The sequence below is a fragment of the Sardina pilchardus genome, chromosome 15 (assembly GCF_963854185.1).
Source record: "Sardina pilchardus chromosome 15, fSarPil1.1, whole genome shotgun sequence".
Classification (NCBI taxonomy): Eukaryota; Metazoa; Chordata; class Actinopteri; order Clupeiformes; family Clupeidae; genus Sardina; species Sardina pilchardus.
The window spans coordinates 1,713,481-1,735,293 of record NC_085008.1 but is presented as its reverse complement, the minus strand read 5'-3'; the positions used below and the strand labels follow the sequence as shown (position 1 = coordinate 1,735,293).

The following is a 21,813-nucleotide window of genomic DNA, read 5'->3' as shown; positions in this document are numbered from 1 at the left end:
TTTTTAAATGAACCGTGCCACCCCTAGTTATTGTCCTAAGCAGATGTACTCATACTATGAAGTGGCAGTTTGGGGTATATGGTACGTTATTGTCCTAAGCAGATGTACTCGTACTATGAAGTGGCAGTTTGGGGTATATGGTACGCTATTGTCCTACGCAGGTGTACTCGTGCTACGGGAAACGATGCAAAACATTCTTGCCTGTACTGTACGTGAACTCATTCAGCATGCTCTCCGTTTTCATGGTTTTATGTTGTGTTGAATGAAAAGTTATTGCCGTATATCAGTATGGTTTATTTCCCAACACATCCGATTCCTTTTGTTTGTATTCATTTGTGCATGGATTTCATCCCATGATTATGTTCAACCCCTTATTGGCAATATTCAGGAAACTGGTGAATACTAATATGTACCTTTTGTGTGTGTGTGTGTGTGTCTGTGTGTGTGGAAATGCATGCTTTTCTTTGTGTGTGTGTGTGTGTGTGTGTGTGTGTGTGTGTGTGTGTGTGTGTGATTTCAGAGTCGGCTGTTGATGACCCCTGTGGCAAGAGCTATGACCCCTTCTCCCCCCACAGCAGTGAGCGCAGCACCCCCAACTCTCTGTACATGGAGTCCAGTGAGTGAGACACACACACACACACACACACACACACACAGTATACTGTCAACGAAACAACAAAACAAAACGAAAACAATCGATTTCACTTAGCTCGAGTTGCTACAACCAGCAGCTAATGCAGCCAGACACTACAGCGCTACACTCTTGGGGCAATTCCAAGAGCCCCCATGCACATCCCCCAGAGCGGTTGGTTGTAACAACTTGAGCTAGGTGAAACCGATTGTTTTTGTTTCGTTTGTTTTTGTTTTGTTCATACCGGCAGCACTTGGTGACCTCAACAAACAGAGATCTATGTGACAACTGGCCGGATTTCTCCTTTAAAATGTGTTTGCCTCACATGACATCCTCCATTGTGTGTGTGTGTGTGTGTGTGTGTGTGTGTGTGTTTATTGAGGTGTAGATGGCTCCCAGTATAGCAGTGTCCCAGATGGCATGTTTCGGAAGCCGTCGGAAGGCCAGAGTCTCATCAGCTACCTCTCAGAGCAGGACTTCGGGAGCTGCGCAGACCTGGAGAAGGTCCGCTAACACTCACCATTTACACAGCTAGCTAACGCCCACCATTTACACAGCTAGCTAACATTCACCATTTACACACCTAGCTAACATTCACCATTTACACAGCTAGCTAACGCTCACCATTTACACAGCTAGCTAACGCTCACCATTTACACAGCTAGCTAACACTCACCATTTACACACCTAGCTAACATTCACCATTTACACAGCTAGCTAACATTCACCATTTACACAGCTAGCTAACGCCCACCATTTACACAGCTAGCTAACGCTCACCATTTACACAGCTAGCTAACGCTCACCATTTACACAGCTAGCTAACGCTCACCATTTACACAGCTAGCTAACGCTCACCATTTACACAGCTAGCTAACGCTCACCATTTACACACCTAGCTAACGTTCACCATTTACACAGCTAGCTAACGCTCACCATTTACACAGCTAGCTAACGCCCACCATTTACACACCTAGCTAACGCCCACCATTTACACAGCTAGCTAACGCCCACCATTTACACAGCTAGCTAACGCCCACCATTTACACACCTAGCTAACGCTCACCATTTACACAGCTAGTTAACACTCACCATTTACACACCTAGATAACACCCACCATTTACACACCTAGATAACGCTCACCATTTACACACCTAGCTAACGCCCACCATTTACACACCTAGCTAACGCTCACCATTTACACACCTAGCTAACACCCACCATTTACACACCTAGCTAACACTCACCATTTACACACCTAGCTAACACTCACCATTTACACACCTAGCTAACACTCACCATTTACACAGCTAGCTAACACTCACCATTTACACAACTAGCTAACACCCACCATTTAAACACCTCAGTGAAGCTAACATGTCCACCATTTAAACACCTAGCAAAGGCCCACAATTTAAACATCTCAGTGAAGCTAACATGTCCACCATTTTAACAGTTCAGTGAAGCTAACATGTCCACCATTTAAACAGCTCAGTGAAGCTAACATGTCCACCATATAAACAGTTCAGTGAGGCTAACGTTTGAGATTCCTGTAGCTCATGTGGTATAGATGGTACACCTGCAAGTGTTTGGTATCTTCCACTTCCCACCCATTTACTGTTAGTCCTGAGTCAGGGACCGGATTTGATTAAAACTAACATATTGTGTTTGCGATATATCATAATTTCCTGATGCCCAGCTGAACTGACTCCTCCCTTCCCCACTTTGTGCAGGAGAACGCTCACTTCAGCATATCGGAGTCGCTAATCGCCGCCATCGAGCTGATGAAGTGCAACATGCGGCGGCAGCAGGAGGACGCTGACGAGGAGTGCGACAGCGACAACGAGATCCAGCAGCTCAAGCAGAAGATCCGTCTACGCAGGCAGCTGATCCGTCGCAACCGACTGCCGCCCAACAGCCTCTCGCACCACGGTAACAACCTCTTACATTCCACAAGAGCCACCATAGCAACAACCTATTGCACCATGGCAACAACCAATTGCACCATGGTAGCAGGGTGTGGCACCACAGTGACATTCTGTCACAGTAACAGGTCAGATGATGAGTGCACTGAATGTGTGGAGTGTCGTGTCCCTACAATACAGTAGTAAACCGTGTTTGCAAAGATCAGTGACTACTAACAAGGTAGAGCAACGTCATTGGTTTCTATGGGAGCAAATCAGGACAGTTGCAGTCTGCATAAGTGGGAGTGTCACCTTACGTCACTAAATAAACTTTCTCTCTTAACATAGCATGCAGTAAGAGCATATTAACATAATTACAGGATTATTGTCTATAATCATGTATGATACCAATGAATCATTCTTTAGGACATGGAATGAATAATTGAATTAGTCTGTGAATCGAGCTAGCTAGCTAACACTGGCTCAAAAAACTATACAAGTGGATGGCAGTAGCTATGGCATACAGCTATGCGCTAACAAGCGGTAGAGGGACTTTGTTCTACCGTTGCAAGTTCACTTGAGTATAATCTATATAAACTGCTCACAAAAAGTAAGGAAACTTGACTTTGGCCCATTATATCTCCCTTTTAGTAATACCAACGAGTAAAGTGTTTCATATCATTTTTATCGTTGATTTGTCACCTTTACAATGAGGTATAGCTTGTAAGCATAGGAAAATCATGGAATGAGCAACACAAGCAAAAGTAGTGCCAACGAAAAATGTGCCAAAATGGCCTGTTATGCTATTGGAATTCACCTTTGCTACTTCAAGCATTGACGATTGCACTCTCCCACAGAAATGAGGAAAACAAAACATGTTAGGCATACATTTGTTCATTTTATACTCAGTGTCAGGGTCCTCAGTAGCGTGTAGAGGATCCATATGCAGCCACAACAGCTTGGCACCTTCTTCTCATGCTGGTCACCAACCTGGCTACATTCTGCTGTGGGATGGCATTCCATTCCTCGATAAGGATCTGTTGTAAGTCAGCCAACCTGGTTTTGTTGGTGACTCTGGCACGTACAGCATGCCCAAGCTGATCCCACAAGTGTTCACGGCAGGCCATTGGATCCTCTCCACTCCCAAATTCTGGAGGTAGATCCCAGCTCTATGGGGGCGAGCGTTGTCATCCTGGAGGTCCCGTATTCTGGAGATATGGAATTGCCACTGGCTCCAGAATCTCATCCCGGTATCTAACTGCATGATGATGGCCTTCAATGATAGCAAGGTCTGTCTTTCGAGTTAGGGAGATGTCACCCCACAGCAGAATGTAGCCAGGTTGGTGACCTGCATGAGAAGAAGGTGCCAAGCTGTTGTGGCTGCATATGGATCCTCTACACGCTACTGAGGACCCTGACACTGAGTATAAAATGAACAAATGTATGCCTAACATGTTTTGTTTTCCTCATTTCTGTGGGAGGGTGCAATTGTCAATGCTTGAAGTAACAAAGGTGAATTCCAATAGCATAACAGGCCATTTTGGCACATTTTTCGTTGGCACTACTTACACGTTTGCTTGTGTTGCTCATCCCATGATTGCCCTATGCTTACAAGCTATACCTCATTGTAAAGATGACAAATCAATGATAAAAATGATATGAAACACTTTACTGGTTGGTATTACTAAAGGGGAGATATAATGGGCCAAAGTCAAGTTTCCTTACTTTTTGTGAGCGGTTTACTTGAACTAATGTCAGTATTTTTTTTGTTCCACAAAACCCTCAGCAAATCCTGAAAGACATATTGACCCATTCATAGGTTAATGCAGCGAGGGCTTTACGCCATCCCCCACTACAATAGCTGAACACGGAAGTTGTCAAATGTTTGGGACTCGCTCTGCTTCAACCCTCTCTGGTGTTTGTGTAACAAATGTAACTGCAGAACTACACTGGAATGTAAATGTTATCTTTTGGTTCCCTGGCTGTTCCATTCCAGCATTCCATTCCACAGACAGTGGAGGATCCTGCCGGAGTTCCCAGGATTCTGTTCACTTGTCGGACTCTGGTTCTGCTGGGGAGGTGGAGGAATGTGAGCTAAAAGGTAGAGAGAGTATGTGCGTGTATTGTTATGTGTAAAGGAACGTTTGTTGTTGTTGTTGTTGTTGGTACTCTCACTGATAATCATGTCCATCATGCTTCCATCATGCCTTCATCAATAATTTTTCATGTTGCCGTGCAGTGCTACAAACCATTAGCACAGTTTTAAATTCAGCTTTGCTTTTCAAATAGCTTAACAAATATTCATGATTTTGAACTCTTGCATTCTGCACACAGACACACTCAGTTTCAGGGCGTTTCTGTACAGTGTGTGATTTTTTTTTTTTCCCTCAATGTCCTGAGCAGTGAGCTGAGCAGTGAGCACTGTTTGTATTTGTTATCGGTTCTGCACCACTGTTGGTCTTTGGCTGGTCAGAGAGGAGTCCAGTCTGGGGTCGGTCTGACACCAAAGAGGAGCGCTGCTGGGGGTGTGCAACCATGAGCCTAAGACATGGGCAGAGCCACACTAATAGCTGGTGGAGGGGGGTGTGTGTGTGTGTGCATGTTTGCGTGCGTGTGTGTATTTATGTGTATGGTTCTCAGCAGATGCTTTTGTCCAAAGTCACCTACAACTAAGCATTAAACCTTGAAAAACATTAAACCTTAAATTACAACCATGAATTTACATTAAGCATTATTAAGCTAGATAAACAGAAAAGTTTTTAGACGTCTTTAGTCAATCACTAGAACGAAGAGAAGTTGGTAAATCACTAGAATAGAGTGATCTGGCCATATAAGAACATTGATGATGGCTAAGCAATGTACAAACATGTTTGCGCTGACATAATAGTTAACTTAGCTAATAGAATATGTTATAATTCGGCCGTAAATTGGAGACCTTGCAAAAATTACTCAGGAGCTGTTAATTGTAGAGACATGCTTTACGTCCCCATATTCGGTAAGGTTTGGCGTTTATTTTGATATACGGTTCGCCATGCGTTGAATACATTTGTGAGATATTTCCCCGAGCGCAATGGGTGCATAGAGCTGTGTGCACTGCAGTATGTAAATATTCTCACTTATGCATTTATCACAGCAACGTGGCATTAATTCCACCGGAAAGCTTCGATTTCAGTTGTTCATGTGATATGCGGTGTGACGTTTCTGAGACGAGTAGGCTACTCCGTGAGAAATGTAGGCTGGTTGAGCTTGGACTAGAGATTTTACTGGGGCACAGTAAACTGAATTGTTTAGCTTTCCGATGGATGTGCTGTTGCTATGCTGTAGCCGTCATGTCAGCCAAGCCTACTGCCTCAGAGCGTATGCTACAGGCTTGTTCTGAGGCAGTTTGGTAATAACCTGATATCCTTTATGTAGCCTACAGGTCCTGAATACTTAGAGGCTAAACCAGGATTGCCACAACAGCGTTGGCTGTTGTGCTTTCACAATGTGCAAGTAGGCCTAATTGTCTTGACATTACTGATCATGTGAAGATTTTGCTGCATCGCTGCAGAGCACATTGTAGGGGAAACATTGGTAATAGTTCAGTTTGGTGTATGTCTGTCTCGCAGATGGCTGTGGGTGTGAGACCTTGATGGGGTGGGTGTGTGTGTGTGTGTCCTGCTGATGGCTGTGGGGATGAGGCCTTGATGGTGTGTGTGTGTGTGTGTGTGTACGTGTATGTGTGTCCTGCAGATAGCTGTGGGGGTGAGGCCTTGATGGTGTGTGTGTGTGTGTGTCCTGCAGATGGCTGTGGGGGTGAGGCCTTGATGGTGTGTGTGTGTGTGTGTGTGTGTCCTGCAGATGGCTGTGGGGGTGAGGCCCTGATGGTGTGTGTGTGTGTGTGTGTGTGTGTGTGTGTGTGTGTGTGTGTGTCCTGCAGATGGCTATGGGGGTGAGGCCTTGATGGTGTGTGTGTGTGTGTGTCCTGCAGATGGCTATGGGGGTGAGGCCTTGATGGTGTGTGTGTGTGTGTGTCCTGCAGATGGCTGTGGGGGTGAGGCCCTGATGGTGTGTGTGTGTGTGTGTGTGTGTGTGTGTGTGTGTGTGTGTGTGTGTGTGTGTGTCCTGCAGATGGCTGTGGGGGTGAGGCCCTGATTGTGTGTGTGTGTCCTGCAGATGGCTGTGGGGGTGAGGCCCTGATGGTGTGTGTGTGTGTGTCCTGCAGATGGCTGTGGGGGTGAGGCCTTGATGGTGTGTGTGTGTGTGTGTGTGTGTGTGTGTGTGTCCTGCAGATGGCTGTGGGGGTGAGGCCTTGATGGTGTGTGTGTGTGTGTGTGTGTCCTGCAGATGGCTGTGGGGGTGAGGCCTTGATGGTGTGTGTGTGTGTGTCCTGCAGATGGCTGTGGGGGTGAGGCCTTGATGGTGTGTGTGTGTGTGTGTGTGTGTGTGTGTGTGTGTGTGTGTGTGTGTGTGTGTGTGTGTGTGTGTGTGTGTGTGTGTGTGTGTGTGTGTGTGTCCTGCAGATGGCTGTGGGGGTGAGGCCTTGATGGTGTGTGTGTGTGTGTGTGTGTGTGTGTGTGTGTGTGTGTGTGTGTGTCCTGCAGATGGCTGTGGGGGTGAGGCCTTGATGGTGTGTGTGTGTGTGTGTCCTGCAGATGGCTGTGGGGGTGAGGCCTTGATGGTGTGTGTGTGTGTGTGTGTCCTGCAGATGGCTGTGGGGGTGAGGCCCTGATGGTGTGTGTGTGTGTGTGTGTGTGTGTGTGTGTGTGTGTGTGTGTGTGTGTCCTGCAGATGGCTGTGGGGGTGAGGCCCTGATGGTGTGTGTGTGTGTGTGTGTGTGTGTGTGTGTGTGTGTGTGTGTGTGTGTGTCCTGCAGATGGCTGTAGGGCTGAGGCCTTGATGGTGTGTGTGTGTGTGTGTCCTGCAGATGGCTGTGGGGGTGAGGCCTTGATGGTGTGTGTGTGTGTGTGTGTGTGTCCTGCAGATGGCTGTGGGGGTGAGGCCCTGATGGTGTGTGTGTGTGTGTGTGTGTGTGTGTGTGTGTGTGTGTGTGTGTGTGTGTCCTGCAGATGGCTGTGGGGGTGAGGCCCTGATTGTGTGTGTGTGTCCTGCAGATGGCTGTGGGGGTGAGGCCTTGATGGTGTGTGTGTGTGTGTGTGTGTGTGTGTCCTGCAGATGGCTGTGGGGGTGAGGCCTTGATGGTGTGTGTGTGTGTGTCCTGCAGATGGCTGTGGGGGTGAGGCCTTGATGGTGTGTGTGTGTGTGTGTGTGTGTGTGTGTGTGTGTCCTGCAGATGGCTGTGGGGGTGAGGCCTTGATGGTGGTCTCTCGGAGTGGCCTCTCCCTGTCGCTCGCTTCCCTCTTCTCAGGTACCTGCAGGAGTTAAGGCCCAAGAACGATAACGATAACGATAACGATAACGATAACGATAACGATAACGATAACGATAACGATAACTATAAATAAATATCGCTCTCGTTAATATGAATTATTCACACATGAACTATAACGATGACGACATGAAGAACGAAATCGTTGTTGATCACTTTCAGAGCGATTTTGAGAACGATAAAAAGCTAACAGCCCATAATATTCTAGCCATCACATTCATTAACATGAGGAGAGACTTTTCTTATCGTTGGCCAGTGTGGACGCTTTTCTCGTTATGGTTATCGTTATCGTTATCGTTATCGTTCTTGGTGTGAATGGCCCTTTAGGGGGGGTGGGGAGACAACACCTGACAGATAGGCACCGACTCTGGCTCTGATCCGGCTCAGATGAGGGCCCAATCTGGTGCTGGTCCCGACCTGCTCCTGTGCAGAGTTAGGCCTGCTGATCTGTTGGACTGATCTGATGCAAAAAATGCTCCAGAGTCTGTGGCTGTCTGTTAGTGCAGCTTGTTGCAGTAGAGTTAACCCTACAGGCTAAACGCAAAGCGTGTTAGTGTAGCTTGTTGCGGTAGAGTTAACCCTACAGGCTAAACGCAAAGCAAAGCGTGTTAGTGAAGCTTGTTGCAGTAGAGTTAACCCTACAGGCTAATCGCAAAGCGTGTTAGTGTATCTTGTTGCAGTAGAGTTAACCCTACAGGCTAAACGCAAAGCGTGTTAGTGTAGCTTGTTGCAGTAGAGTTAACCCTACAGGCTAATCGCAAAGCAAAGCGTGTTAGTGTAGCTTGTTGCAGTAGAGTTAACCCCACAGGCTAAACACAAAGCGTGTTAGTGTAGCTTGCTGCAGTAGAGTTAACCCTACAGGCTAAACGCAAAGCAAAGCGTGTTAGTGTGGCTTGTTGCGGTAGAGTTAACCCTACAGGCTAAACGCAAAGCAAAGCGTGTTAGTGTATCTTGTTGCAGTAGAGTTAACCCCACAGGCTAAACGCAAAGCAAAGCGTGTTAGTGTAGCTTGTTGCAGTAGAGTTAACCCTACAGGCTAAACGCAAAGCAAAGCGTGTTAGTATGGCTTGTTGCGGTAGAGTTAACCCTACAGGCTAAACGCAAAGCAAAGCGTGTTAGTGTAGCTTGTTGCAGTAGAGTTAACCCTACAGGCTAAACGCAAAGCAAAGCGTGTTAGTGTAGCTTGTTACGGTAGAGTTAACCCTACAGGCTAAACGCAAAGCAAAGCGTGTTAGTGTATCTTGTTGCGGTAGAGTTAACCCTACAGGCTAAACGCAAAGCAAAGCGTGTTAGTGTATCTTGTTACAGTAGAGTTAACCCTACAGGCTAAACGCAAAGCAAAGCGTGTTAGTGTATCTTGTTACAGTAGAGTTAACCCTACATGCTAAACGCAAAGCGTGTTAGTGTAGCTTGTTGCAGTAGAGTTAACCCTACAGGCTAATCGCAAAGCAAAGCGTGTTAGTGTAGCTTGTTGCAGTAGAGTTAACCCCACAGGCTAATCGCAAAGCGTGTTAGTGTAGCTTGTTGCGGTAGAGTTAACCCTACAGGCTAAACGCAAAGCAAAGCGTGTTAGTGTAGCTTGTTGCAGTAGAGTTAACCCCACAGGCTAAACGCAAAGCAAAGCGTGTTAGTGTGGCTTGTTGCAGTAGAGTTAACCCTACAGGCTAATCGCAAAGCATGTTAGTGTATCTTGTTGCAGTAGAGTTAACCCTACAGGCTAATCGCAAAACATGTTAGTGTATCTTGTTGCAGTAGAGTTAACCCTACAGGCTAATCGCAAAGCAAAGCGTGTTAGTGTATCTTGTTGCAGTAGAGTTAACCCTACAGGCTAAACGCAAAGCAAAACTTGTTAGTGTAGCTTGTTGCAGTAGAGTTAACCCTACAGGCTAATCGCAAAGCGTGTTAGTGTAGCTTGTTGCAGTAGAGTTAACCCTACAGGCTAAACGCAAAGCGTGTTAGTGTAGCTTGTTACAGTAGAGTTAACCCTACAGGCTAAACGCAAAGCGTGTTAGTGTAGCTTGTTACAGTAGAGTTAACCCTACAGGCTAAACGCAAAGCAAAGCGTGTTAGTGTGGCTTGTTGCAGTAGAGTTAATCCCACAGGCTATTGGTAGAGTTAACCTAACTAAAGCTTAAAGCAAAGAAAAGCAACGCCTGCTTACCAAACTAGACTGCTTGAGTGTGTGTGCACACATGCACACGTTATCTGGAAAATGTACTGCCGAGTCTCTGGTAGCAACATTTTGTAAGTGTGTGTGTGTGTGTGTGTATGTTTGTGCATGCTTATTAAGTGTGTGCGCTGGGGGGGGGCATTGTTCACTGTTCATTGCAGCTTTATAGTCTTGAGTAGTATGAAATGTGTATTCTGTGTTTTTATCTTACTAATTTCTCACATATGGACGAGGATTTCTGTCCTGTTTCTACTTTGGCTGTGTTCTGTAGTGAATCCTACTTCAGTCGGTTTTCTGGCGTCCCGTGTCTGTGTGTGTGTCCAGCTTGTGCTTTCTAACGGCTCTTTGAGACTCCGTCTTGCTTTAATGATGATTGGGCATGACACCAGACTCACCTCTACAGATGTGCTGCTGTGTGCTCCCTCTGCTCTCCCTCTGTGGCTGTAGTTTTGCTTTAGAGTGCAGCTCTCTTGTCTAGCTCGCCTTGCTTGCACACACCCATTTACTTCTGAATCCAGAGCACTAATTGTTACATGTCACCCAAAAGAGAGTGCTTCTCAGAGAGGCTTCATTTGAAGAGATTATTTCCAAAATGGGAAATGAGTATATTAATAATTTAATATACAGTTGGGAGCCTGGATCTGAAGGGGTTTATTTTGTGTGGAAAAAACCTGTTTAATCTTCTGTTCCCATTTTGGACCAAAACTCTTCATTCTCACATTCATCAACATTCATTCATCCTAGTTGGAGAAATGTACCCATCCAACAAAACACCATGAACTCAGTAAGACATACTAGTAAATTGTGATGCGAACAGTAAAAATATGTAATTTTGCTTTAATCAAATACAACTCCCACAGTAATGATTTGGTGTTTCACTAATGTATAGAGGGTAAAGTGTAATGGGATGAATATGTTTACCAGGCCCATGTAACTTTTAGGGCTTTTCCTGCTCAGCTGAATGTCATCATCACACATATTCATTTCTTTCATCCTGTTGGTCTTGCCTGTTAATAATAAGCTTCATTTGCATAGTCATAGTTATGAAGGGAAATGAAGTTGAGTGTTAAGACATTAAGTTGATTCGGGTATTGTACAGGATTGTGTGCTTTGTGTGCTGATGTGTTCTCCTCGCTAATAGATGCCGACATCAAGAGAAGCGTGACCTCCAGTAGCAGGTCATTTCTCAGCTCAGAGTCCATGTAAGTGTTACTCTATGTCCTGTAGCAGGTCATTTCTCAGCTCTGAGTCCATGTACAGTGAGGAGAAAATGTATTTGATACCATGCTAAAGTTGCCTAAAAAGAGGAATATAAAATCATCATTTGACAATTGATGTTAATGTCTTAATTCAAAAATTGAGTAAAAATAAAACCGCTAAGTACCCCAATTTTCTTTGTGATTGAAGAATGTTTCGTAAATAAATAAATGTTCTTCCTAAATGCTAGGGGGAAGGAAGTATTTGACCCCCAATGTAACCCTATGGGAATTTAACACATAGGGTTAACATAGGGGCCGGCAGATTTTTATTTTTTAAGGCCAACTATTTCATGGATTCAGGATATTATGCATCCTGATAAAGTTCCCTTGGCCGTTGGAATTAAAATAGCCCCACATCATTACATACCTTTCACCATAGCTAGAGATTGGCATGGTGCTTTTTCCAGTAGGCCTATTAGCCTGTTTGATGCTCATTGAGCTCAATGTAAATCAAACAGGCTAATAGGCCTACTGGAAAAAGCACCATGCCAATCTCTAGCTATGGTCAAGGCTTTGTGATGATGTGGGGCTATTTTAATTCCAAAGGCCAAGGGAAATTTATTGGGATGCATAATATCCTAGATCCATGAAATAGCTGGCCTTTAAAAATAAAAATATGCCTGCCCCTATGTTCACCCTATGCGTTAAATTCCCATAGGGTTACATAGGGGGTCAAATACTTCCTTCCCCTAGCATTTAAGGAAAACATTTATCTATTTATGATACATTATTCAAAAACAAAGAAAATTGGTGTCCTTGGCGGTTTGATTTTTACTCATTTTTTAAATTAAGGCATTAAGGTCAATTGTCAAATGATGATTTGATATTCCTGTTTTAGCATGGTATCAAATACATGTGCTCCTCACTGTAAGTGTTACTCTATGTCCTGTAGCAGGTCATTTCTCAGCTCTGAGTCCATGTAAGTGTTACAGTATGTCCTGTAGCAGGTCATTTCTCAGCTCTGAGTCCATGTAAGTGTTACAGTATGTCCTGTAGCAGGTCATTTCTCAGCTCTGAGTCCATGTAAGTGTTAGTCTATGTCCTGTAGCAGGTCATTTGTCAGCTCTGAGTCCATGTAAGTGTTACAGTATGTCCTGTAGCAGGTCATTTCTCAGCTCTGAGTCCATGTAAGTGTTACAGTATGTCCTGTAGCAGGTCATTTCTCAGCTCTGAGTCCATGTAAGTGTTACAGTATGTCCTGTAGCAGGTCATTTCTCAGCTCTGAGTCCATGTAAGTGTTACAGTATGTCCTGTAGCAGGTCATTTCTCAGCTCTGAGTCCATGTAAGTGTTACAGTATGTCCTGTAGCAGGTCATTTCTCAGCTCTGAGTCCATGTAAGTGTTACTCTATGTCCTGTAGCAGGTCATTTCTCAGCTCTGAGTCCATGTAAGTGTTACAGTATGTCCTGTAGCAGGTCATTTCTCAGCTCTGAGTCCATGTGAGTGTTACTCTATGTCCTGTAGCAGGTCATTTCTCAGCTCTGAGTCCATGTGAGTGTTACAGTATGTCCTGTAGCAGGTCATTTCTCAGCTCAGAGTCCATGTAAGTGTTACTCTATGTCCTGTAGCAGGTCATTTCTCAGCTCTGAGTCCATGTAAGTGTTACTCTATGTCCTGTAGCAGGTCATTTCTCAGCTCTGAGTCCATGTGAGTGTTACTCTATGTCCTGTAGCAGGTCATTTCTCAGCTCTGAGTCCATGTGAGTGTTACTCTATGTCCTGTAGCAGGTCATTTCTCAGCTCTGAGTCCATGTGAGTGATGTGTTTCATGTTTTCAGTTAAGAATCTTGGGATTACATTTACTCATCTTAGTGGGCTGTAGTCCAATTTCAGATGTTGCTCAGGCTAATTGCAGGACCAGTGTGTAGTCCTAACTCAGGCTAATTGCAGGACCAGTGTGTTGTCCTAACTCAGGCTAACTGCAGGACCAGTGTGTCCTAGAATTATTCCTCTGTAAGTATGTTTGTCACTTGTGACCAGAGTAATGTTGTGTGAATCTTATGCATTTTTGACTGGATGCATACATCTATTGTATGTATTAATGTTTTTAAGGTCAAATCTAGGGGTTTTCCCAGTCATATGCCACGTTTTAGCATCATCATGTATTTATCTGCTGCTCTTATCTCCTCTAGATCCCCGAGCTTCCTCCAGTCCAACTCTGCGGAGTCCGTGGCCATGGGGCTCCTGCGCCAGTTTGAGGGCATGCAGCTCCCCGCAGCCTCAGACCTGGACTGGCTGGTACCAGAACACGACGCTCCTCAGAAGGTATCTTACAATGCACACACACACACACACACACTCGTGTACACACACACTCACACTCACACTCACACTCACACTCACACTCACACTCACACTCACACTCACACTCACACACACACACACACACACACATACCCATACTCGTGTGTACACACACACACACACACACACACACACACACACAGAGCGAGCTGGTTGACTCACTGACGTGTGCCCCTCCTGCAGCTCCTCCCCATTCCCGACTCTCTTCCCATCTCCCCTGACGACGGCGAGCACGCCGACATCTACAAGCTGCGGATACGAGTGCGCGGCAACCTGGAGTGGGCTCCCCCGCGACCGCAGATCATTTTCAACATCCATCCTGCTCCAAAGTACGTTCCGATATTAAGTACACTACATCCTGCTCCAAAGTACGTTCCGATATTAAGTACACTACATCCTGCTCCAAAGTATGTTCCGATATTAAGTACACTACACCCTGCTACAAGATTATTATTTCATCAAGTGATCAAAGCAGTTGAATGTGCATTGATAACACATAGACCTGGCTAGTAGCAGTGAAGCTGAATGTGCATTGATGGAGATGAAGCTGAATGTGCATTGATAAGGTATACAGTAGACCTGACCTGAAGCTGAGTGGTCTGTTCTCCCATCCTGCCCCATCAGGAGGAAAGTGGTGGTGGCCAAGCAGAACTACAGATGTGCTGGATGTGGAACACGCATCGATCCAGGTACAGAAACATGCTGAATGCCATGAACATACTTAACAAAGAACACATTTAACATGAACACATTTAATATGAACACATTTCACACGAACATATTTAACATGAACACATTTAATATGAACACATTTCACACGAACATATTTAACATGAACACATTTAACATGAACTTATTTAACAAATAGCATATTTATCTGTTCAAGCGAGCTGTATCTTGCACTCCTCCATGCTACACCAGTTCTGATGGATTAAGTTAACCGGTCACAAACGTCATTTTGTCCCCGTTTCCTCCGGCTGCAGATTACATCAAGAGGATGCGCTACTGCGAGTACCTGGGCCGCTACTTCTGCCAGTGTTGCCATGAGAACGCGCAGGCGGTGGTGCCGGGCCGTGTGCTGCGCAAGTGGGACTTCAGCAAGTACTACGTCAGCAACTTCGCCCGCGACCTGCTGGCCAAGATCGCAGGGGACCCCCTCTTCAACCCCAACGACATCAACAGTGGCCTCTACAAGAAAGTCAAAGCACTGGAGACAGTCAGGGTATGTAGGCAGCACGGGTCAGGGAACGCCAAGAGCTGAAGGTCACTCATGACCTGGATCTGTGAACTTCTTGGATTTATGTATTTGAATGCTCTAACAATGGAAATGGTCATACAAGTTGAAGGATATTTTGTCTGCTTATGCAATGGTCACCATTGATCACTTTCAAATGTGATGTGTAAATTCACCTGAGGAAGGTCTATGACCGAAACGTTGTGAATACTGAATAAATGTTTGCATGCGTAATGGACAGTGTGCGGGATTCTCTCAAGTATACACTAATCCAGCGAAACACGGAAGTAACACAAAACCGCCATTACTGCGTGCCTGGCTGCTAAGAAATTAGCCCGTTGGTTCCATAGGCGGCTGTTGCAGAAGTTAGCTGTCATTAATACACGTCTTAATACCTTATGGTGTTAATAAATTACCTTCATTGGTAAGTTTTGGTACAGTCTGACATCATTGATCCAATGTTCCCTTTCACCTGACATTTTCATTCATTAGCAGTCCTCTTGTTAGACATTCTCTGACAGGATGTTTTCATTGAAAAGCACAGACAAGTGTCACTCGTCACACTCGCAGGCACGCAGTAATGGCGATATTCAAGATGGCAGCGCCCATAAAGTTCGCGCTGGATTAGTGTATAACTGGTTAACCTATTCCAACGCACCTGTCCCCACAAAAAGAGGTGTGCAAAAGCGTTTGTAAACTAACCATTGATTACTTTCCCAAATGTAAATGTGTGTGTAGTGATCGGTGATTAAGAATAGGCCATGGGAATACTAGGCCACACAAGGCCTTTCAGTAGCCCTTCCTCAGTTGTGCTTAGTTTAAAACGAAAGAGACACAAACATGATGACAGTTGATGAGTCTAAGGGTGGGTTACATGGCAGTCTGATGCAATGGCCTTTGTGCAGTTATCTTTCTCTGAAAGCATTGCCTGAAATAGAGGAAATGGCCTTCCCTGTGAAACTCTCTAGGTCTATTTGAGGAAACACTGATTGTGCTTGTGAATGTCAGAGGCTTATTGACATTGGCCGCGTTTCCCAGATTCGTTAAGAAGCTCTTAAAGGGATATTCCGCCATTTTTGGAAATACGCTCATTTTCCACCTCCCCTCGAGCAAAACAATCGATATTTACCTTGTTCCCGTTCATCCAGCCATTCTGTGAGTCTGGCGATACAACTTTTAGCTTCAGCCTAGCATAGATCACTGAATCGGATTAGACCATTAGCTTCTCGCCTGCTAGCTTCATGTTTAAAAGTGACTAAGATTTCTGATAATTTTCCCATTTAAAACGTGTCTCCTCTCAAGTTAGAAAGTGCAATAAGACCAACTGAAAATGAAACCTGGCGTTTTTCTAGGCTGATTTGACATGGAACTACACTCTCATCTGGCGTAATAATCAAGGCAACTTGCAAACGTACCATAGGCGCAGTGATATCGTACGCAGCATCTGAAAATAGTCCCCATAGACATCAAGCAGTAGTAGTGCCAGTAGCTGCAAGTTGCCTTGATTATTACGCCAGATGAGAATGTAGTTCCATGTCAAATCAGCCTAGAAAAACGGCAGGGTTCATTTTCAGTTGGTCTTATTGCACTTTCTAACTTGAGAGGACACACGTTTTAAATGGGAAAATTACCAGAAATATTAGTCACTTTTAAACATGAAGCTAGCAGGCGAGAAGCTAATGGTCTAATGCGATTCAGTGATCTATGCTAGGCTGAAGCTAAAAGTTGTATCGCCAGACTCACAGAATGGCTGGATGAACGGGAGCAAGGTAAATATCGATTGTTTTGCTCCAGGGAAGGTGGAAAATGAGCGTATTTCCACAAATGGCGGAATATCCCTTTAAGTGCTAAGAACTTCTTAGGAGTGCTCTAAGAACTATCTTCTCAATGTAACTGGCTAGGATATCGACTAATTACTGTTATCGTCAAAATCGCAATAAATATCGATATATTACTTTTTGTCTATATCACCCATCATATGTATGCTCTGATATGTACTGTGAACAAGTATTCAGTAAATCTGAGCCATATTTCCTCTCCCACAGGTTTTAAGAGTTCAACTGTTCCACATGAAGAACCTCTTCAAGACCTGTCGTTTGGCCAAAGAGTGAGAATAACTCCCATTGCATGACTGCATGCAGAAATGTAGATGTTGAATTCCTCAATCAGTCACTCACCCCCCATTTCCTCTCTCTCTCTCTCTCTCTCTCTCTCTCTCTCCATCTCTGTCCCTCTAGTGTGTTAGATCAGTTTGACTCGGTGGCGGGACACCTGACGGAGGACCTGCACCTGTTCTCGCTGAACGACCTGAGCGTGGTGCGCAGCGGAGATCTGGCCCCGAGGCTACGCGAGCTGCTGCGCCAAGGCACCGCCCACGTGGCCAGCTGTGTGGTAAGATGCCTCAATTAGCACGTCAATTAGAATACCAATTAGCACATCAATTAGAATACCAATTAGCATGTCAATTAGTGCATCAATTAGCACATCACGGAAGGCGGAACAGCTCTGCATAAAGGGGGATTTTGCCCCCCTCCCTCTTGCGATTCGGGTTCCAGGGGTGCCTCTCATATAAAGTTTATACGTCCTCCCTCGCTCCTCGGGCCTCGATCCTCACTGATCTACATAAAGAAAGATAGACGAAGGGATAGTCTATCGTTGTTGCCGCCCCATCATTCTTTATGTAGATCAGTGAGGATCGAGGCCCGAGGAGCGAGGGAGGACGTATAAACTTTACATGAGAGGCACCTCAGGAAGTGGCTTCTCATGAAGTATCTTGCTCCGCCCTTAATGATCTTTGCTATCAACAGCAAAGTAGCCCAGCAGCTAAAGCAGAGCAGGCCTGACTGGCCTGTCCAGGAGCAGCCACAGCGGTCACCCTGCTGATGACCAGAGGCATCCCCGGCTGATCTTTACCTTGAGCAGTCCGCTCACAGCATTTAGATAGATAGATATAGATTTTAATTGTTTTAAAAGTGTATTTTAGGAAGTCTTGACACGCACCCTCTTAACTGTCCGTTTGTGTCTCGTCTCCCTGCAGCTGTGCCAGGCCAAGGGCTTTGTCTGTGAGTTCTGTGGCAACGACAAAGACATCATCTTCCCCTTCGAGCTCAACAAGTGCGAGCGCTGCGAAGGTGAGCGCCCCCTGGTGGTGGGAGGAGGACTGAGCGACTCGCGCTCCTGGAAAGACTGGAGGTTTCCCGTCCCCCGCAGGCTGGCTAGACTGCTGTCCCAGGACAGGAGAGAGGGGGAGGGAGGGGAGGTGGACGAGGAGAAGGAGGCAGAGAAAGAGAAAGAGAAGGCAAGGCAGGAGGACGATAGCAGTGAGAGAGGAGAAAGAGAATCGGGAAGCAGTTTGTCACTGGAGAAGGAGGGAAAGATTGAGGAGGAGCAGGAGGAGGAGCAGGAGGAGGAGCAGGAGGAGGAAGCTGGAGAGGTACCCCACTCTGATGGGACCATAGTGACACTACTCAAATCCCTCAAACCTGCCAAGCTGATCCACGCTTTCTCCACTGAGAAGAGCGATAGTGGAAAAGAGATGGCGGGAGAGGGGGAAGTGGAGAGGGAAACGGAGGATGACCACCAGAGAGGAGATGGAGGAGAGAAAGATGGAGGGAAGAAAAAGGACAAAAGAAGCTTGTTTAAAAAGCTCAAGTCTAGAACGTTTAGTCGGTCTTTATCTGAGCAAAGAGAAGATAAACGGTCAAGCAAACAGTTGATGTCAAAACCAGAAGAGATCACGGAATGTGAAGGAGGTGACAACATTGACGTTGTTGGGGGACTCTCTGAGCAAATTGGCGACGCTAAAATAGATCCCTCAATGGAAGGGGAACTTGAAACTGCTGCAGGGACAGACTCGGATGCTCTCGCCAAACTTGAGCTGAAAGATGAAACCAAAAGTCACTCTGCCAAGTTATTCAAGCCGGGTAAAGTCTTTGGGTTGTTTTCAAAAGTGAGAGTAGCTGAAGAGAAGCCAGGTGATTCAGCAGGACGCGCTCCTGATGGCAGGGAGGAAGAGGAAGAGGAAGAGGCAGGACAGAGTGCAGGGGAGGCCTCAGGGAACTGGAGGCTGAGGAAAACACGCAAGGCCCGCAGGCTGAGCCACGGTAGGAGGCTCAAGGAACGAGGCAAGGCTGAGAGAGGAGGAGTCAGAGGTGAGGTAGAGAGAGGAGGAGGAGTCAGAAGTGAGGTAGAGAGAGGAGGAGTCAGAGGTGAGGTAGAGGAGAGAGGAGGAGTTAGAGGTGAAGTAGAGGAGAGAGGAGGAGGAGGAGGAACAGAAACAGACGAGTAGAGGAGAGAGGAGGAGGAGGAACAGAAACTGTGGCGAGTAGAGGAGAGAGGAGGAGTCAGAGGTGAGGTAGAGGAGAGAGGAGGAGGAGGAACAGAAACTGTGGCGAGTAGAGGAGAGCGGTCTTTGCCAGAACCATCTGTGACCACTCCGAACGACTCTGAATGACCTGCTGTGCAGCCTTCACAAGGCGTGTGTGTGTGTGTGTGTGTGTGTGTTTTGACTTTGTGTCGAGTGAAATATGTTTGTATGAAATGCAAATGAAATAGATGTGACTGTGTAGTTTTACGGTTATTATTTATTCTTTTAAGTAATTATATTTGTTGTGTGAACTTGTTTTGCCCATGCATATCTGCCTGCGCTGAACTCATTGGTATTGGGTGGTGGTAGTGGTAGTGTTGGTGGTATGGGGTGGTGGTGGTGGTGGTATTGGGTGGTGGTGGTGGTGGTTGTTGAATGGTCATTTTGCACTTTCTGAGTTGGTGGTTCGACTGCTCTGCCTGATTGTCGGTGTTCTCCAGTGGTGGTGGAAGGCGGTGTTGGTGGAAGACCGTGGTGGTGGGCTGTGTACTGTGAAGTCAGATTCTCTGTCGTCAGTAGAATGAATGTTGTTATGTATGGGGCGTAGTCCTTGAGCCAGAGAGAGCTGGCATATCTTGCCTAGTTGCTGCTAGTGGTGGTGGTGGTGGTCCTACCAGTTCACATGTTCACACTCTGTCTCGCTGTTTTGACTAGCAGAGACTGGATTGTCTTTTAGAATTGTTACAATGCTTGTTCATCTTGGCTGATTTTGTAAATCAACAGCTGAGCTTTGTAAAAATGTTTAAGTTTATGAGTTGTTAAGATGTTACATATTTTCATGAAGCAGCTCTGAATGCACTTGGATGCTATGTAGCATGACCGCTGGAGTTGTGTTGAAAGAGGCCTTCACGAGCGTAGACTCTCCAGAAGATTATATTTGAATGTATTTTCAGAGGAGCTGCCTGTTTTTATACTGAATTCCTGTCAACTACCACAAATATTGTTATTTTATTGTGTTGAATAAACATTTTAATTATGTTATTCTGGTTTGTGAATTTTAATGAATTCAACATGATTTGGGGGCATTTGGGTGTATTCTGGGCACATGGTTTAGTTACGAGACTGGAGAAGTTAACACTGCTATTGGGTTTATTAGATAGGCAGAGTTCTGTGACCACATTCCCGTAGCAAAACAAAACCCTCCTAAGAGTCAGCTTCCCTCAGAGCAGACCGTGGGGATCACCTGCTGGTTCAGATCCTGATTTCCCAGTGAGCCAGCATGGCACAGGGAGGGTAAGCGTTCTCCGTCTGAAATCGCTTGCCTGGCATGTTGAGCTTTGTTTTTGCTCAGCTCCACCCTGTTGAAACCTGAAGTGGTGATTGGCTCTCTGTAAGGCATATCAGTAACTCGTCTAACACTCTTCTCCGAGTCTTGCTGGACGAACCAGTTTGTCCAGTTGAATTGTTATTGGGGTAATGGGTGAACCAGTTTGTCCAGTTGAGTTGTTATTGGGGTAATGGGTGACGGATGACAATGGACTCAGGGTTTTGATACTTATGACTTTTGTGCAACAGTGAAGCTATTTTTCGCTGTTTTCACATATGGCCACATATTAGTTGATCACATGTGCGTTAGACAGAAATAAAGTGTTTTGTGCTCTGGTTGCATAACGTCTTGTTGTTGTCCGTGCTTCTTCAGTTGTTTGTAGAGAGAGTGAAACGATAACAAATATAAACTCTCGTCTCGTCTCGTCTCTCCCCAGACTGCAAGGCGTGCTACCACCGCGCCTGCTTCAAGGGGGGCAAGGAGTGCCCACGATGCCAGCGCCTGGCGGCACGCAGGAAGAGCTTGGCGCAGCGGAACATGGAGGAGCAGGAGGACCTGGAGGAGGACCAGGGCGGAGGAGGGAGCTGAGTCGCCGTGGAAACGGGCGCAGGAGGGAGCGCGTGGACAGAGAAGAGTACAAACTCAGCCTCTCTCTCTCTCTCTCTCTCTCTGGACTCTCTCTATCTCTCTATCTCTGACCCAGCCTTTCTCTCTATCTCTGGACTCTCTATCTCTGACCCAGCCTTTCTCTCTCTCTCTCTCTCTCTCTCTCTCTATCTCCATCTCTCTCTATCTCTGACCCAGCCTCTCTCTCTCTCTCTCTCTCTCTCTCTCTCTCTCTCTCTCTCTCTCTCTCTCTTCGGTCTCTTCCTCTGAAACGGACTACGGATGTCCAATGAAGTGGCTTACTGGGCGATTATGCCAGAATCTGATGAATGTCAACTTCACTTTACAACCTTTGTTGTTTTCTTTCATTTTTATGTATTTGAGATGTAATATAATAAGCGTGTTTAAATATGTTTTTTATGGCTTGTAAATTCAAGGGTGAAAATGTTCTGCCTCATTGATTTAAGTTGATTTTTTTTTGTTTGTTTTAATTTTGACGGTTTAAAAGCAAAAAACCCACTAAAAGCACTGAGAATCCTGTTATTATATTGTTCTTGTCATAAAAACATCTCCGTATGTGTTCATAGGAATATTAATCACAGAAATGTCTGCCTCCTCAGTTCTGTGCTCCAGTGTTTCTCAGCTGCAGGGCTTCAAGTTTTGGAAGGACACTTGAAACAAAAACAAAAGTTTCATGTTTGATT

General features: G+C 45.6%; 1 protein-coding gene across 1 annotated transcript in view; it reads left to right on the top strand.

The window, feature by feature from the left end:
- Positions 1-21,813, top strand: part of rubcn (rubicon autophagy regulator) — a 33,414-nt gene that overhangs the window by 10,092 nt on the left and 1,509 nt on the right. Inside the window, exons 8-20 of the mRNA XM_062556420.1 lie at positions 521-616; positions 1,020-1,135; positions 2,366-2,564; positions 4,533-4,637; positions 11,216-11,276; positions 13,465-13,597; positions 13,820-13,965; positions 14,261-14,325; positions 14,620-14,858; positions 16,916-16,977; positions 17,108-17,261; positions 17,908-18,001; positions 20,940-21,813. The exon at positions 20,940-21,813 is cut by the window's right edge and continues 1,509 nt beyond it. Coding sequence (XP_062412404.1) covers positions 521-616; positions 1,020-1,135; positions 2,366-2,564; positions 4,533-4,637; positions 11,216-11,276; positions 13,465-13,597; positions 13,820-13,965; positions 14,261-14,325; positions 14,620-14,858; positions 16,916-16,977; positions 17,108-17,261; positions 17,908-18,001; positions 20,940-21,091 — 1,622 coding nt within the window. The 3' untranslated portion in view covers positions 21,092-21,813. The remainder of the gene's footprint in view (positions 1-520; positions 617-1,019; positions 1,136-2,365; positions 2,565-4,532; positions 4,638-11,215; positions 11,277-13,464; positions 13,598-13,819; positions 13,966-14,260; positions 14,326-14,619; positions 14,859-16,915; positions 16,978-17,107; positions 17,262-17,907; positions 18,002-20,939) is intronic.